At 33.7% G+C, this 14756-nt stretch overlaps 1 protein-coding gene across 2 annotated transcripts; it reads right to left on the minus strand.

The window, feature by feature from the left end:
• Positions 1-8158: 8158 nt before the first annotated feature.
• On the minus strand, positions 8159-13976 carry LOC104224080 (3-hydroxyisobutyryl-CoA hydrolase-like protein 5). Of its 2 annotated transcripts, none has more exons than XM_009775644.2 (16): positions 13889-13976; positions 13625-13691; positions 13440-13523; positions 12874-12942; positions 12644-12707; positions 12478-12551; positions 12303-12386; positions 12144-12228; positions 11961-12046; positions 10352-10473; positions 10219-10279; positions 10041-10139; positions 9063-9164; positions 8938-8979; positions 8570-8676; positions 8159-8449 (listed from the first exon to the last, which is right to left on the minus strand). In XM_009775644.2, exons 2-16 carry the CDS (start codon positions 13655-13657, stop codon positions 8407-8409), a joined length of 1155 nt encoding a protein of 384 aa, XP_009773946.1. In that variant the 5' UTR covers positions 13658-13691; positions 13889-13976; the 3' UTR covers positions 8159-8406. The 2 variants fall into 2 exon arrangements, with proteins under 2 accessions (XP_009773946.1, XP_009773948.1); XM_009775646.2 differs by having other exon boundaries at positions 13781-13912.
• Between the last annotated feature and the right edge of the window lie 780 nt (positions 13977-14756).

A 14756-nucleotide genomic window follows, 5' to 3' on the forward strand; every position in this document is an offset into this window, starting at 1 on the left:
TTATGCTTTGGAGTGGAGTTACTACTTCGAGAACCACAAACCAACCACATTTCTGCTATGAAGATATCAAAAGGAACAAAATGGGGTCATCCCGTTAGCGTTAGGGCATTTAACAACAAAAATATCACATTGCGTGCAACACACCTATCAACAATTAATGATTCTAGAATGACTTCGAAGGTCATAAGGTCACTTAGCATCATCCCAATTTGTCCATTTGAATCTTCTCTTTTGTTTTCTTTCCTCGCACTTCTTAGCTCGCTCATTTTCCTTCCCCATTTTCTTTCTGATTATCACTCTTTTTCTTCCTTCTCATTTCTCATATCCCATGACTTCACCTTTTTTTCGTTTCCCCTTTTTTCCTTTTTTTTTCCTCTTTTTCTTTTAATAATGATAAAAAAAATGATTCGATCGAACCCTATGTAGGTTGCCTACGTATCATGACCCTGCATAAATCAGATCTTTGCATAGTTCTGGGAAGATCGGGAATAAAGTAAACAAACTAACGCTTCCATTTTTCTTTTCTTTTCTTTCTTTTTTTTCTTTTCTTTTTTTAAAACATGTACTCTATGAGAAATTATCAAGGAAAAACCCTAAAAGAGAAAAATATTTTTTGGTTCTTTTTTTTTAAGGAAATCTAAGGAATAAACCACAGAAAGACATTTTGAATTCTCATTTGATATCCTGACGCAAGATCTCGAAGCAAGCAATGAAAAAGATAAAACAGAATGTTTTTGGATTTCAATTTTGATTGCCTAAAGGAAAAATTTCAATGATAAACAAAAGATAAAGTATTTTTTTTATGTACAATATCCTAAAGTTCTAATGAAAATAAAAGATTTTTTTTTCATTTTTCACTAATTTCCCGAAGAAACACCTCAAAAGAAAATCTTTTTGGATTTTGAAATTAACACCTTAAAGAAAGCTTTTAAAGAAGTATTAAAAGAATTTTTTTTCATTTCTAGAATTAGTATTCTAAAGAAAATTTATAACGAAATATAAAATGCAACATCTCTTTTTTTTTGGATTTTTACTTGTAACACATTTCCAAATGCAAAATAAGAAATACAGTAACAAAAGACTATACAAACTTAACTAGATAATACAAACTCTAACATCACCTAAAAGACTAAATACTACTATACAGGACTAGAAAAATAAACAAAAACAATTGACTCAAAAACATAAAATGGCTCCTCGAGCAGCTCCTAAATGCAGTGATCCTGGGGTATCTGTCATGTTCAAACTTCGGTAAATAAATCCACACATGTATGAGAAAACTTTAAATCAACACTATGTGAGACAATAACACTCCCTACTGGACACATGGAAGACATGGTTGAGGCTATTTTTGCAAACTGACTTATTTGGCCAAAAGGTGGCTAGAAGTGCAAAATTTGGCTATGACCCCGCAAAGCCAAGAACCTAAGATTTACTAGGAAGACCGGACCCTATGTGGGTTGCCTACGTATCCCGCCCCGAAAGACGAGAATCAGGTTTGCGTAGTTCGGGCAAATTGGATACGGGCGAGAATTAAAACAAAAACAACTAATTTAGAGAATATATTTTTTTTTCTTTTCCCTGAAAATGATGAAACATGCAACATCTTTTTTTGGATTTTCTTTTTCCTTCTTTTTTTTGATTTTTCGGAAAATAATGAAAAAAGTGCAAAATCTTTTTTTTTTCAATTTTCAAGCTCTCTTTTTTTCTTAACAAAAATGTGACAGAAAACATAATTAGGCCCCACTCGCTTTATCTTCACACTTCACCCTCTCTTTTTCTTTTTCTTTTTCTTTTTTCTTTGTTTTTCATATGCCCTCAACTATCATTGGTCCGCCAAATGACCCTTTTACCCCTGAATAGATGCAACATGTAGCACATAGGATGCATCAAGATGGTCTGTTATTTTGGGTATACCTGTCCTAGACGGACTCAACCCCTGTGTTGAGTCCCCAAAGTCAAAATGCACATGATGCAAACAAGTGTTCCTACTAGGGATCCGGCATGAGGCTGAGTTATTCTAGGTTCAAAACCTGGGTATGTGTTCTAGACTGTGTACCCGAGCGGACAACTAGAGCCGAGGAGGGGGCTACGTACCGGGAACCAAAAGGCCATCCGGCTTAGTAACTTGTCTGAGCCTCTTTCTTATTTCAAGGTATGACACTAACAGAATAGGGAGTCTCGACCAGCGAGCACATCCCCGAAGATGAGAAGAGAAGGGTTTCGTAACAGTTTATATAAAATTCAACCAAATATCAAAGCGGTAAAAGCAACATTTAGCACATCAGGCCCAAACATGTGAATAAAATCAGATAATAAATAAAGTCAAATATAACAATTCATCTAAGCTCGAATTCTGAACCCTGAACAAAAGATTCTGGGTTCTCGTCCCCAGCAGAGTCGCCAGAGTTGTCACACCTCCTTTTTTCCTACACCCCGGAAAGGGTATAAGGGAGTTTTTTCCAACTTAAAGTGACAATCGAAACGGGATTCATTTATTAATAAAAATTTAGAGTCGCCACTTGGGATAATTTATGGTGTCCCAAGTCACCAGTTCAAATCCCGAATCGAGGAAAAGATTGACTCTGTTTTATAGTCCGCGAACACAGAAATCCGGGTAAGGAATTCTGTTAACCCGGGAGAAGGTGTTAGGCATTCTCGGGTTCCGTGGTTCTAACACGGTCGCTCAATTGTTATAATTGGCCTATTATCTGATTTTAAAACATGTTTTAGCCTATGGTTCAATTTTAACTTATTAACCGCTCTTATTCATTTTTAGGAAGATTGCAACGTCATTTAAAATATGTCTTGAACCACGTCACATAAATGCACCCGCAGTCCATGACACATTTTATTTAACGTTGTTGGGATTTGAATTTGGGTCACATGAAATGCACACCCGAGTTTAGGAAAGTAATTTCAAATTATGCGCCTAAAGCAACTACACATTTTTTCAACTTTGCGAGGGCCATAGAAAATTTGCTAAATGGCATGCCTCGAATTCTAAGGATTTAAAATTAATTAAATGAGGGCCATGAGTTTTGATGTTTTGTTGTGGATGAAGTGGTATAAATTGATAAGTACAAAAAGCCTAAAGAAATGGGTTAGTTACATGTATATCACTGGAGCCTTTTGTTATAGCATACTACAATTCAGAAAGGTGGAGTTGGCATTTATGTGAAAATAACAAAAGACAGGTGCCAGCTTTGGGTTCATCTCCATATCATCTTCAAAAGACCGACTTTCGTTTTCAAATTCTAGAAAGAAACTAACAAAATTTTATAACAAAATAATGAATCTTAAATGACCATATGAGCACACAAAAAAACCATGCTGAGAACTATTCGGATGAACCAGAAGGAACAAAACAAACATGGACATACAAAAATGCATTTTAAACTTGATTATAACAAAGAACACTTAAAGTAATTAATTTATTTAACACTATGCTAAAGAGAAAGTTGTAGTATCACCACTATAACTTCTACAGTACCATTTTGAAGCAGAGGAAGTTGAATCTTCACATGGTTAATTTAAGAAAATATGCAGCCAATAACATAAACTGAAGATAAGATCCTTCTACTAACGCAATCTATTTTTTTTACATCTTAATGTTGACAAATTGTTCAACTTCACATACTTCTTTAAATTTCAAAATATGAACATGGTGCTACATGAGCTTGAAATCTAAATGTAAACAAAACAATACCTGCTGGTTACAAGTCATGAGCCAAGAAAAATAAAAGAAAAAAGAAAAAAACGAGACAGAGTCATGAACATACTAAAATAACGTTAACATTTGCAAATCTGAATTCACTCAATCAAAGAAACATCATTCATGCGAACAGATTAAATAAGAAAGAAACTTTATCAAAAGAACCAAATCAATTTGCTTCTGCTTCAATAAAGATGCTCCGACATTTTTTTTAACTCAAGAGCTTGAATTACATACCTACAAGAGAGTGAATTCAAATGAATAAAATCTGAAAGTTGTAGAGTCAATACAGCAGCAACAACAAAATCTCTATCAACTCTTCTTCAAACCCAAGATTCAAGGCCCAAAATATTGAAAGAAAACTTTAATGAAAATTTTCAACCTAAATTTCTCTCCTCCCCCTCTCTTCTTTTTTTTTTCTTTCCTCTCAAATTTTCTCTTCTATTTATAGCAAAATTTTCGAGATTTTTCGGATTTGTTTTTTTTTTAAATAATATTTTATTATTTTATTATTTTTTAATTAAAAAGAAATCCCACTTATAAATTGCTTTTATTTTTTTTATAAAAAGAAATCCCACATTTTTTTACTTTTATTTTTTAAATTCCAACTTTAATTACTTTTATCTTATTTAAAATCTCACTTTTTTTTACTTTTTAAAAGAGAATTCCACTTATTTAATTTTTCTTAAAAAAACAATCCACTTTCTTTTGCTTTTCTTTTAAAAATGCTACTTTCTTTTACTTTAAATTTTTTTAATTTTCAGATACCTTTATATTTATTTTTTAATTCCAACTTTCTTATACTTTTTATTTTTAAAAATTTCCACAAAACTTTACTTTTATTTTTTTAATTTTCTACTTTCTTTTACTTTTTAAAACAGAATTCCACCTACTTTTACTTTTATTTTTTTTTATTCAATACTTCCATTTTTATTATTTTTTAAATCACTCCCGAAAATTAAAAAAAAAACTAATATTTTTTCGGAATTTTTTATTATTTTAAAATAAAAATAAAAATAAAATAATATTAATAGTAATAATTCACCTTTTAATTTTTGTATTTTTACCCTATAATAAAAAGTGTAACAAAGCTAAAAATTGTAGGTTAAAACCCCTAAAATATTTACATAGAAGAAGTGATAAAAAATTAAATATTATCAAAAATTAGGTGCTCACACCTTTTAAGGTTTATAGCAAAATATTTAATTTTGATTACCTTCTAACCCTAAGTTACTAAATACGCTAATCAGTTACTCTATTTTTTTTCTCTCTCTACTTTGATACATCCTATTATCTTCCCCCATCCCATTAAAATTTTCGATCTCCTCCTCCTTCCACCGGATTTGTGCAAAGCCCACTTCAGAAATTGCTCCGGCTCCCGCATCCGACGACTGCAACGGCATATTCCTACTGTACGTTTTCACTTCCGGATCCAAAATCAAACACTTTCGGATCCAAAAATTATCGCTTACAACTTGATATCGCAGGGGAAGGGGAGAGGAGGAAGTTTGCAGCAAAGGGGAAATTGTTGTGGGACTTGGCCAGAGAAGATTGCCGTAATTAAAAGGAATTTCAGTCCATTTTAAGCATAATAAACAACGGGCTTGATGAACAAAAGTTATTGAGAGTCTTTGTTGGGTTTCATCACGATGAGCTTTTGGTCTCTACTCTAATGTTGTTCTTGGTGATGGGTCTTCTTTTCCTGTTAATATATGTCAAGGCTTGTCATTTGTCGTTTTCCTGCTTCTAATGTTGTTCTTGCTGATGTATTTCATGTATTTCATTGTAATTCAATATATCTTGTTGTATTCCATGTATTTCATTGTACTCGTTGTCTTTTTTCTCTCATTGTATTTCAATGTATCCCGCTGTATTCTATGTATTTTATTGCATTCACTATCTCGCTATATGTCATGAATGTATTCATAAGTTTTTTTTAATTAATATAATTTGTGTATTCAGATGTATTACATAATTTCTCTGAAGATTGCTATGTTTTTTGGGGTATTTTCGGTTGAGAATTTTTTTTATAACTGAAAATACAAAATTTGTGTGTTATAATTGAGTTTGTTGAGTTATATTAGGAGTCTATTATGTTAATTGATTCACTTTCCCTTTTAAAAATAGTGTAATCCCCTATTTCATACAGTGAATACAGTCGAATACAATAATCTGTCCAGCTGTAATCTCATGTTTCACTCCATGAATACATTCGAATATAACAACTGATTAGCTGGACTTCCCTGATTCACGCCTATTTTTGCTACTGTATTCATGAATACAATAGCTTGAATACATCAAATACATCTTATAACCACGTAGAAGGTATCTATAATCCGTGATATAGCAAATGGTATCTATAGATGACTAATTACTACTAAAAGATAGTGTTTTATGAAAATTTTCCAAAATGAAAATAACACCCCTTTTCGTATATATGCCTGTTATTTTTGGACTACTCAACTGTAAATTGAAATATGAGCTATAAAGTTGAAAAGTAGGCCGTCCAATTGTTTTAATATGAAATTTTCCCTATTTTTGATGTATTTTCTAATATGTAAATTTTATTTTTTAAAAATTAAAATTTTGTGTCAAATTTGCAGTCAAAATTTAGAAGTTTAACTCTCACAACTTAAAATGCATCAAACAAATTGGGACAGTTGGATTTTTTTTTTTTTTTTTGGAACAAATTTAAAAAGAAATGTTGCTATATAAAGTAGAACGGAGAGAGTACATATTAACTGTACTATCGAAGAGAGTAAAAAGATGAGTGTTTTCATTGATGGAGCTTGAAGAAGAAGAAAGAGGAGGAGGTAAATAGTTCCGGATCGGGTAATGGGTCAAAAATAGGAGTGAATTTTAATTAGAATTGGGTATTAAAAATGGGGTTGGGTTTATGTACTGCAGCAATGACGTGCGTTTCTTCATTTAAAGTAGGATAAATTTGGGGCAATTTGGTGAAGGATTTGGGTGGTTTCGAGTTGGATTAAAGCTTTAATAGTCTATTGCACTATCTGTGAAGAAGAAAGGGACTAGGGGTGAGAAAGAAGGAGAAAGAAACTTTTTTATTTTCTGTTATGTACGCGCTTTTAATTTGTTTTATTTTTTATTTTTTTGCCACATCAGTTGTTAAGGAGGAAAATAATTCACTTTAGAGGTGTTTAGGGGTAAAAGAACACTCGTTTAATTTAAGTGTTTAAACCTATTTTTTGGACAAATTTAATGGGGTCCCTTTCAAATATGCTCTAATTGTTGGTGGACTGACTCAGATTGCTCCTCAACTCTAGGAAATAGAATAAATTTGTTCTCCGCTTGAATTTGGTAAAAAATATGTAGCTCAAATTTATCCCTAAAACTAAACAATTACTACCCAAAAAAAATACTCTAATGTTATTGGTGAATGGTGATTCAGGTTACTTATGAATAACTTGGGAATTCAAAGATTACTTATGAATAGCTTGGGAATTCCAAGATTTGCCAAGTGATGATGGATGCTTTGGCAATAATTGGGCGAAGACTCCTAGTAACATCTTTTTTCTGGCGGTTGTTTCTCCTTCGAGGGATTCGTGTAATACCAATGATGTAATAATATCTGATATCATCTGATAATATATGAATATTTTATTCAGCCAAAAAAAAGTGTAGAAGAAATTATGTTAAAAGAACTAATTTTGTTTCATTGTCAAAGTAATAGCTAACAAGTGGTGCAAGTATATGCGTATGCTACATTTTTTTTGGTTTCCCATCCGACGTCCGGTACTCACATTGGGGCCCGATTAAATTCTAATTCGCGCCGGAAAGTCCCACATTGAGGGTGGTTTCCCATCCGATATCCGGTACTCACATTGGGGCCCGACTAAATCCTAATTCGCGCCAGAAAATCTCACATTGAGGGGCACAACGCTCCCTAACAAAGGCGACTCCATACCCAAGGGCTCGAACTCAAGACCTCTGATTAAGGATGAAGGAGTAGTGGAGTAATTTTTTGGGTTGAAGAAATTGATGTTGTACTTGGTGGTATTAGTAGGAAAGATGTACTTATAAATTTACCTCTTACTTCAACAAGTACAAGTGCATATATTGTGAAGTTCAAAAAAAAATCTTGCATCTTCAACACTTCATTAGGTGTCAAGTAAATGCCAAAGTACACATTAAAATAACATGTTACTTATCATTTATTAAAGATTACCAATTAATGCTTTAAATGGCCTAATTGTATAAGTATTTTTTACATTGTATTTTTTCCCGGACCCAGCGTGTTGCGTGAACGCGGATGCTTTGTGCACCGGGCTGCCCTTTTAGTGCACCAAACTTAAACTCCCGTTAGAACTATAATTGTTCCACTCTTCCCATATTACTATAGAAGGACCAAGATCTTATTATAATTGCCTTTGCCATGGGCAAGAGCAGGATTAAAATCCCTCCAACCACAGTTCCACAGTCTGAATATGAAGAACTTTATAAACTTAAAAATGATAGCAGAGCATAATTAAGCCTAAAACATCATTGAAATGTCAACAAGACAGAACAGAACAAGATCTTCCAAGGATCAGTTTATTGATTATCGATGTAACATTCAGTAGACAATCTTGGTGGAAGAAGCATAGCGCACCGGCAAAGGATATATGAGAAAACAACAAGGACTGTTAAAACCAATGCTGATGCTAAAAACTGACAAGTATTCTGATTTTTCACTGATGGCAATATGCTGAATCCTCATATTTTCCATCCCACCTGTTGATCATATCACGCGCAACAAACTTGAAGTTACTCACCAGTCTATATTTTAGATACTTTTTAAGCAAGCATAATCATATTTATACAGCATGCAAAACAAAATTGAACCATCCAAACCTGCATTGTTCGTTTTCTGAGACCTTGAGCTCCAAATCTTCTTCAAATGGCTCGAAGACGAGGTTGACTCGCTCATCGTCCAACTTTTCGAGAGTCGAGGGGTCCCACTGAGCATGATTGCAGGTAGACAGTAACGTCCCAGGGCGAGGAGGGGCAAAGAGAGAGCAGAGTTAGTGTAAGGCTCTTAATGATACTAAACCTCAACTCTTTAATAAGCGTTGCATTATGGAGTATAAATCATCTTTAAAAATGTTTTGATTTCACAAAAATTAATAATGTAACATACTCACAAACACAGAAATGTCCCTAATATAAGAGTGTGCGTGTGTGTGTGTGTGACAGTGTGAGAGAGGGAGAGAGAGACATACTTTTGGAGAATTATCTTTGTCAATGGTAAGAGCCCTGATACCCTTCATAAAATGAGACGAAATGCATATAAGATACAAGAGGATCAAGTATATGTCTAAAACTGAACAGCTATTCAGATGATTACCTCATAGACATCACCAGATATTTTTGTTCTTAGGATATTGATTGTAAGTCTGAATTCTTTCTTCAGACATTCAGACAAAGATTGCTTCCTCCCTTCCCGAATCTGGAAATATTTGAGCATATATAATCAGATGCCAGACTACACAGCATGATAGGAAGACTAGAAAACTATGTTACAAACTTAAACAAGAAAAATGCAAGTGAACGTGCTTTGCTCAATTTCATTTTATAAGCTAAAAAGACCAATGATATATTTTCATGTTACTCGTTTTGATGAAAAGGATTAGCAAGAATCACAAGGAATTTGAAAAGCTCATCAAATTGAAACTGAAAATGGATCACAGAATTTTGGTTAACAATACCAACAAGCTAAACATATCTACCTTTTTTACACACTGATTCTTAAGTCAAGCAGGTCTATTGGAAACAACCTCTTTATCCTCACAAGGTAGGGGTAAAGCCTGCGTACACACTACCCTCCCCAAACCCCACGGTGTGGGATAATACTGGGTATGTTATTATATTCATAAGTCAAGCACGGCAGTCCACATGAGTGGAAAAACTCAAAAAACTGTACAACTAATGTTAAATTTTTAACATATCTTTCAAAACAATTACTGTCTACAACCTACTAGGAGCACAGATGTTGTTAGCACAAAATCCTGTCTAACAATAAACCTAGTAATAGCAGAAAAAGAGGAATGAGCATACTATGCAACATAAGTATTTAAATGAAACAGCAATGCTTTTGTCCTAATTCAAAGTTGGGCGCTATTTGCATGAGTTTGAATGTCTTGGATCCTTATACGGGGAGTAGTAGTTTGAAGTAGATAGAGTATTTCAGCACTAGAGAAATTGAGAAGTGCTGCGTCATATACAAAGGGTATCGGACAATTTCAAAGTTCTACACTATTATTGGCTACAAGGAACTGTGCACAGTATTGGCTGCTTTTGTAGGGACTATATTGGAGGAACTAACCGATCTTAGAGTAATTTTTAGTCCTGTTGGAGATGATCTTTTTAAGCCTTTAAGCACCGGCACGATCCAGCTGTTTCCTTCTTTGCCTGCCTCAGCTTCCTGAAAATAAAGTAACGGTCACATTGTTTGTATATAGCACAAATCATCATGTGAACAATGCCATGAAAAATTGTCTTACAAATGAACTAATAATCTCTGCAACAGAATCCTTGGAGAAGCACTCATCAATTATTGCCTGCCTGCATATTTATCTAATATAAATCACTCTTGATTTACTCAAGGAACAGAGTGCATTAATTAAGACACTTTACTTCTTCAAGACACTTTCTTCATCGATCTGAACATCGGTTGACAACTCCTTGATTGCAGAACTGACAACAGCCTCATCGCCAGTGTTTAAGCTTAATAAGTGCTTTTCTAGCTCCGGCAGTTTCTGACATTTTAAAAAAAGCGAATAGAGTTAATATATCTCCACGCTTGGTCATATAACCAAAACAAAACAAAAATACAATCTCAAGACATTAAAAAATTGAACACCGTTTAATTTTTTTTTATGTTTTTCAATTTACTTTTGTGCATTTCATCCATCTAGCGGAGGCCATGTTAATTTTCTCAGTATAGTTGGATGTGCCCAAGTTGCTGCAAATCATAAGTCCTATTCTGAGCTATTATGGAGACAGTTTTTAACTTTTTATGTCATTCTGGATTTGAAGAACATCAAATTAATAATGTACATAAATTCATCAGTATATAGTAGAATCAAAGAAACTTCTGTCCCTCTATCCCGGCAGAGGAAGAGAACCAGAGGCGGAGTGAGAATTTGAAGTTTATGAGTTCGAAATGCCACTATACCCACTGACTATTTGAGTTACTGGGTTCGGAATCCATAACTTGTACATATTTTCGTAGATTTTTTAAATACATACAAATTTCGAACCAAACGCTATTTGGTTCGGTCGAACCTATTGCTTATATGCTACCTCAGCCCCTGCAGAAACCCCGTCACTGTCTAGGTTGTGCTATCGTAGGCTCTGGGAAGTCGGAATAGGAGATGTCACGAAATTCCCTGCTCTTCGGGGTTGCGCTCAGTGTCAAGGAACATGTACTAGGGTGTATGCGTGACTTTGTAACTCACTAGAGGCCCGAAAAACAAAGAGAAGATGTATATGAATGAGATATCCAGCAGAAAGAAGAAGGAAAAGGATTATCGATTCAGGAAAGTAAGGTGTCCCAAATAAGTCAATTCGCAGGGTTTTTCAAATCCGCCAGTGAGATACACACAAAATACAGAAAGTATTATAGGTCGTTCCAGATTTGCAGGATATCAAATTGAACATGAAATATATCTCTGCTTTTGAGCTATTAGCCAAAAGTTTTTGACTGAGCTAGAATGCCAAAGAATTATAAGCTATCAAAAGAATTATAAACTTAATTTCCAATGAGAAGTAATAGTCAAAAAGAAAATACTATAAGGATGTAAAGACAATGCTAAAACCTGGAGATCCACGACATAATCTGCTGGAACTTCCAGGTTGAAAAGCAGTGTTAGTTTATGCATAAAGAGGATCTATACAACGAAACAGAGTTATTGGTATTTCGTCTATCTGATGTATCTTAATAGCCAGAGGAAAAGGAAACAAAGCGTTTCCCGTAGTAGTGGCGATGGAAGCAGCCTAAGTTGAGGTGGTTTCTTTTTCCATTTTGCTATTCTTGTGAAACACGCTATGCTGATGATCGTCGTGATATTCCATTTAACGCTTATGAATGGTCTATTACATGACAGTATATTCCAATTAAAATGTATGCATGGTCTATTATGATTTAAGGATAATAAAGCGTTTCTAATCCATGAAATAAAACCTTGCTTTTGCAATTTATTTGAAGAAAAGAATGAAAAAGAAATTTGTCCCTTGGACTCACCTCCAAAGGTACAAAATGTGTTGCAAGTCCAGCAGCAACCAACTCTTTACCGTTCAACCTCGCTCCTGTTAACCCCAAGTATTCCCCTACATAAAGCAGTAAACGTATCATTCAATTCTCCTTTTGGTTTTCAACTGACATAAATAAGATCCTTCCTTGTTCCAATGCTATTTGAATGCTTACCCAATCTACCAGGAAGCCGAGAAAGAATGTATGAGAAACTACAGTCCGTATGGAAGCCTATACTTGCTTCAGGAGTGGAAAAAACCTATAAAAAGAAATAGCTCATGCATTGCCTGAAAATTTAAAACTACAATATGCACTTGAGATATTTATACGAACCGTTTTTTCAGTCACGACGGAGAACTTCATCGGAACCATTAAGGATGCCCCTCCGCCCATTGAGATGCCATGAACAAGAGCAACCTGTTCAGGACATAAACAAACAAGATTTCAGAATCAAAGTGCTCTCTTCTATTTCAATATAAGGATTTCAGAAGAGCATCGGAACACTCACCGTGGGTTTTTTATATGTATGAATGTGATTGCAAAGCCAATACATTCGATAAACAACTTCGAGGCAGGAATCCTCTATGCAGTACAAGTTCCAAATGCAAGTCAATAAATAGTAATTCAATAATTTAAAGTAAACAGCTGAACATTCTCCTGTAACAAAGTATTACTTGAATTTCGTCCATCATAGAACATTTTCAAATCCCCACCAGCAGAAAAGGCCCGACCAGCTCCCTACTTATTTTTAAAGAAAGAGAAAACAAGGTTAAACAACATTTTCATAATCCCCAAATCAATCATTTGTTAGCAGTATCTATTATGCTAATCTTATGCTTAGAAAATATCAGAATCTAAAAATTAATCAAATACCAAATTTTGGAGATCGGAAAGAGATATGAACCTTGATGATAACAAGTTTTGCATTCTCATCTTTCTCCCACTTCTCCAGATTCTCTGCCAGCAGTTTTACCTACTTAAAAGAAATTAAGACAGTCAGGTTATAAAGATAATTAAGTAAATTTCTATGATAAGTACTACTGTACTAGTACTAATTAGTAACCTAATAAAAATGGTACCAAACAACTTGTTTGGATGGATGTTATGTATCGTTTCATAATGTATCTTATGGTATTGTATTGTACTGTATCGTTTTGGTGTATATAATGTTTGGATAGATTGTACTGTTAGTTGTTGATGTCTTGCACCAACAATATGAACGAATAAACTTGCAATATCACAAATAAAAGGTAAGGTACGAGGTATTATACAAAAAGATAGGATAAAGTATAAAATAGGATTATTTAAAAATTTGAAAAGGCGATACGAGAGAAAAAAATAAGGTAACGACACGACACTATCTCGTGCGTATAAGTTAAATCCAATTAAAATGGTGTGAACTGGAAATAGATCATTTCAAGAATTATTGACTAGGGTAAATTATAACTCATCTCTGATTCTTCAACATACCACTTTGGATGAAATGACATTCAACTGCTTGGGGCGATTTAAGGTCACCACTCTGGCATTTCCAACTTCTTCGGCCAGAACAACCTGAAGAAACAATCAAGATTAACAAGATCCACCACCAGATTATTAACTGCAACATGTAAAGAAACTTAACTTTAAACATTTAAATTGAAATATGTAATAACCTCTCCATCTGGGGTTACTGTTTCTTGAGCCATGATTAATCAAAAAGTTACAGCCCAAAAGAGAAACCTTTACAAGGAAACAGAATTTAATCAAAAAATTATGCAAGATAAAGAAATATGGTGTGATAGCTGATTTAAGAAGATTAAATTGAAGACCTTAGTAATTAATAGGTAGTATATTATGCCACTAAATTACAGTTACAATACGAAGTTGAAATGAGTTAAAAAAGCTATGTGAAGAAAAGGGTGTGATTCTCTGCTTACAAGGATCAAATTAGGATGTGACCTAAAAATGCAAGAAAGGAGAGCAGCAAATACAAATAAGTTGAGTTGGTTGGTGGGTGAGTTCCTTCCCAGTGTTCGGTAACATCATTACCTACCACTGTCCCTTTAACCTTTTCTTCTTCTTTTTTCTTAATTTTTTTTTTTAAATTTAGCTTTTTTCTTTTTTTACATTTGGTATTGGCATTCGTAATATGACCTTAACTTATTTGGATTCGCGCCACATACGGGAAAAGTATTTTTTATCGGAATTTTTATTAGTATGAAGGTGATTTCGAGAGTTCGATTAAGGGTAAACCAACCATATTCATCTCACACTTGGTGGTTAATAATTTGGTATATATTATCCATGTTCTTGAATCGATTATAATACATTATCTACATCAAATTAAGATTGTTTCTCATGAATTCGTATTATGGCCATGACTTATTTGGATTCGCGCAAAATAAGACATAGTAAAGAAGAAAGTGTTTTCTATCAAAAAAAAAAAAAAATGGTATACATTATTCATGTTCTTGAATCGATTATAACATTTTATTTACATCAAGTTAGAAATTATTATAGACAATTACGTATTATAGCAGGCCAATTAAACTAATCATGTAAAAAGCTGTATACAAATCGGTCCACAAATGGTAAACTTCTTCTTGTGTGGTATTTCTAGTACATTTAACTACTTTTTTTTAATCAATGAGCAACTCTTTTGTTCCTACCAGCCCGTTTTAAATTAGAGAAATTTTCACAAACCACTATTGTTTAGTGGTTATTAACTAGTTGTAGCTACCATTTACTATATTACTTTCTATAGTTATGTTTTCAGGTTTTTTAGAGTGTATTCGATGTATTTAA

Source organism: Nicotiana sylvestris, chromosome 6 (assembly GCF_000393655.2).
Source record: "Nicotiana sylvestris chromosome 6, ASM39365v2, whole genome shotgun sequence".
NCBI lineage: Eukaryota > Viridiplantae > Streptophyta > Magnoliopsida > Solanales > Solanaceae > Nicotiana > Nicotiana sylvestris.

Coding starts and splice junctions, on each gene's coding strand:
- LOC104224080 (XM_009775644.2), bottom strand. CDS start 13,657: ATGGCTCAAGAAACAGTAACCCCAGATGGAGAG. Junction 12,552..12,643: donor CTATGATGGACGAAATTCAA/GTAATACTTTGT, acceptor TGTACTGCATAG/AGGATTCCTGCCTCGAAGTT. Junction 9,165..10,040: donor TAAAAATTACTCTAAGATCG/GTTAGTTCCTCC, acceptor AAATATTTCCAG/ATTCGGGAAGGGAGGAAGCA.